Here is a 3,547-nt window from a genome sequence, read left to right as displayed (position 1 = left end):
CTCCTGACCTCATGGTCCACCCGTCTCGGCCTCCCAAAGTGCTGGGACTACAGGCTTGAGCCACCGCGCCTGGCAACCTGGAGGATTTCTTAAGCCCAGCAGTTCGAGGCTGCAGTGAGCTGTGCCACTGCACTTCCAGTCTGGGTGACAGAATGGCACTCTGTCTCGAAAAAGAAAATTGGAAAGCTTTTTCAAGGCCGGGTGCGGTGGCTCACGCCTGTAATCCCAGCACTTTGGGAGGCTGAGGCAGGTGGATCAGTTGCGGTCAGGAGTTCGAGACCAGCCTGGCCAATATAGTGAAACCCCGTCTCTACTAAAAATACAAAAAATCAGCTGGGTGTGGTGGCGGGCGCTTGTAATCCCAGCTACTTGGGAGGCTGAGGCAGGAGAATCGCTTGAACCTAGGAAACGAAGGTTGCAGTGAGCCAAGATCAGGCCACTCCACTCCAGCCTGGATGACAGAGTGAGACTCTGTCTAAAAAAAAAGAAAGCTTTTTCAAAATATGTATACCTTATCATTTTCAAGTTTTTAAATACACGGGTTCTTCCTTTTCCCCTCCCCAGACTCTGGTTCCTTCTGTTGTAAAATTACCAGTCGATGCCAGTGTGGTGGCTCATGCCTGTAGTCCCAGCACTTTGGGAGGCTGAGAAGGGCAGATCACTTGAGCTCAGCAGTTCGAGACCAGCCTGGGCAACATGGTGAAACCCGGTCTCTGTAGTCCCAGCTACTCGAGAGGCTGAAGTGGGTGGATCGCTTGAACACGGAAGGCGGAGGTTGCAGTAAGCCAAAATTATGCCACTGCACTCCAGCCAGGGTGACAGAACAAGACCCTGTCTCAAAAAAAAAAAAAGAAAAAAGAAATAAAGAAAAATTGAGCCGGGCGCGGTGGTTCACGCCTGAAATCCCAGCACTTTGGGAGGTTGAGGCGGGCAGATCACGAGGTCAGGAGATGGAGACCATCCTGGCTTACACGGTGAAACCCGGTCTCTACGAAAAATACAAAAAATTAGCCGGACATGGTGGTGGGCGCCTGTAGTCCCAGCTACACAGGAGGCTGAGGTGGGAGAATGACGTGAACCTGGGAGGCAGAGTGAGACTCCGTCTCAAAAAATAAATAAATAAAATAAAAATTACATGAGTCAACATATATGTGACTCATGTGTGTCCATATACATGCACTGCACAGACCTATGCAAACAAACATTTGGGACTACACACACACAAAAAAACCCCAAGATTTGTTCACAGAATAACCCCATGAGTCCTCCTGTCTCTTCTCCACACCACTGTTGTGTAGAAACACAAATACTGGAAGCGAAATGTTGGGCGGGAATATTGAACCATCAGCAAATAGTCTCGGAATCTTTGATCTGGGGGGTTAGCAGGGGAGTACTTTGCTGGGAAGGGGCCTACACCTAGGAGGGAAAAGGCCAGGGGGAGGAACTGAGGTCAGCAGAGGTTTGAGAGGTGTCCCTCCCTTCAGACCAAAGAACCCAGAGACCAAGCCCCACGCCCTGCCACTATGATGTCACAGGAGGAAGGCGTCTTGCCCTGGAAGTCAAGTCAATTCCCTTTGTCTTACTCACTGAGGTCACACGGATTTTCGCGTATTTAGAGAATTTGCGGTGTGAGGTCACCCTAGAGGGCGGGTCTGTAACGTCACAAAGGACAAAGGACTGGTTTGGGAGAAGCTGGCTTTGAGCCCTATCCCCTTGCCTTGCAGAAACCCGGAATGAGTCTGTTCTCAAATTCAGGGCTGGAAGGCCATTCTGTGAGCTCAGGGAGCTTGCGCTCAACACCTGTCCTCCCTCTCCTGCAGTCCTCCGGCTTCATTAAGAAAACTGGGAGGCGGTGGCGGGAGAATATCGTGAGCCCAGGAGTTCAAGAGCAGTCTGGGTAACATGGCGAGACCCCCTCTCTACAAAAAAAAAAAAAAAAATTATCCGGGCGGGGTGGCGCGCGCCTGTAGTCCCGGCTAATCACGAGGCTGAGGTGGGAGGATCGCTTGAGCTTGAGAGTTGTTGGCTGCAGTGAGCCATGACCGCACCACTGCACTCCAGCCTGGGCAAGAGTGAGACCCTGTAATTACAGGCTCAAACCTGTAATCCCAGTCTGGGTAACATGGCGAAACCCCGTCTGTACCAAAAATACCAAAATTAGTCTGGCTTCGTGGCGTGCCTGTAATCCCAGCTACTCCCGACGTAGGAGAATCGCTTAAACCCAGGAGGCAGAGGTTGCCGTGAGCCAAGATGGTGCCACTCACTACACTCCAGCCTGGGCGACAGAGCGAGACTCCGTCTCAAAATAATAATAATAATAATAAATAAAAATTTAAAAAAGAAAAGAAAATAAACTGAGGAGGTGAAAGTGGCGGAGTCGTCTTTGTGGTGAGGACGCTGGAGTGAAGATTTAGGGAGGAGTGTGGGGTCTTCCAGGAAGCTCGTATACCTGATCAGTTTTTAGCAAAACGGGCGGAACCACGTGGCTCTGGAAGTAGCTGCGGGCGTGGTAGTCCTGCTGCGCATTGTAGGGCGGAATCGCCGACCACAGCTTGGGCCTAGAGCGCCCATAAGCGCGGGCAGTGGTGCTCACAGCCACCCCGTCCAAGATAAAGCCTTTCTCCAGTCGCAGGCGACACTCGCTCAGGTATGCCATCCCAACCACTGTAGCCTTGGAGGGCCTTTCTGGAGGGAATGAGGACCCTAGGTGGGGACACCCCTGTGCATTGTTACGTGATGTCAAGGACCCCTGCGACACAAACCCTATTGTCTCCACTCACCCTGGGTTGACCGGTGGGTCCTTAAGGCAGTGGGGGAAGTTTGCTTGCTTGGTCCCAGAGTAAGTTGACCAGAGACTGGCTATGCAAGAGGAGTTGGAAAGTGAAGGGGAGGAGACTGGATAACTGATTGTGGGCAATTTGTGTGCAATTAGGCCCCGTTCCCCCAGTTTTCCTTTAAGGTGAAAACTTTCCTTAAGGTGTTCCCCCACGGTATTACATGCTATTTCCTCAGCTCAGTTTTGTTGAAAAGCTTGTACCCGGAATTGATCAGAAAGTTCAGATCGCACCTACTTCCAATTCTCATTTTACAGAGCTAGAGGTTGAAGCTTAGAAAGGTTCCTTTGGCCGGGAGCGTTGGCTCATGCCAGGAACCCCAGCATTTTGGGAGAACGAGGCGGGGGGATCGCTTGAGCCCAGGAATTTAAGACCAGCGTGGGCAATACAGCGAAACCCCATCTCTACTGAATAAATGAATACTTAGCCGAGTGTGGTGGCACGCACCTGTGGACCCAGCTGCACTGCAGGCTGAGCCATGGAGGTGGAGGCTGCAGTGAGCCATGATTGTGCCACACTGAAGCCTGGATGAGAGGAGACCCTGTCTCAAAAGACCGAAAAAAGAAAAAAAAGGCCGGGTGCGGCGGCTCACGCTTGTAGTCCCAGCACTTTGGGAGGCCGAGGTGGGCAGATCACGAGGTCAGGAGATCGAGACCATCCTGGCTAACACGGTGAAACCCCGTCTCTACTAAAACTACACAAAATTAGCAGGG

The 3,547-nt window shown here is 51.7% G+C and overlaps 1 protein-coding gene across 1 annotated transcript in view; it reads right to left on the bottom strand.

The window, feature by feature from the left end:
* LOC105524538 (chromosome unknown open reading frame, human C17orf98) overlaps positions 1-2,824 on the bottom strand; it is a 7,953-nt gene extending 5,129 nt beyond the window's left edge. The window contains exon 1 of the mRNA XM_011959829.1: positions 2,450-2,824. Within this exon, the coding sequence (XP_011815219.1) occupies positions 2,450-2,656 (207 nt within the window). The 5' untranslated portion in view covers positions 2,657-2,824. The remainder of the gene's footprint in view (positions 1-2,449) is intronic.
* Between the last annotated feature and the right edge of the window lie 723 nt (positions 2,825-3,547).

Source organism: Colobus angolensis, unplaced genomic scaffold (assembly GCF_000951035.1).
Source record: "Colobus angolensis palliatus isolate OR3802 unplaced genomic scaffold, Cang.pa_1.0 Scaffold50, whole genome shotgun sequence".
Classification (NCBI taxonomy): domain Eukaryota; kingdom Metazoa; phylum Chordata; class Mammalia; order Primates; family Cercopithecidae; genus Colobus; species Colobus angolensis.
Note: the sequence above shows the minus strand (reverse complement) of the source record. Positions and strands in the feature narration are given on the sequence as shown.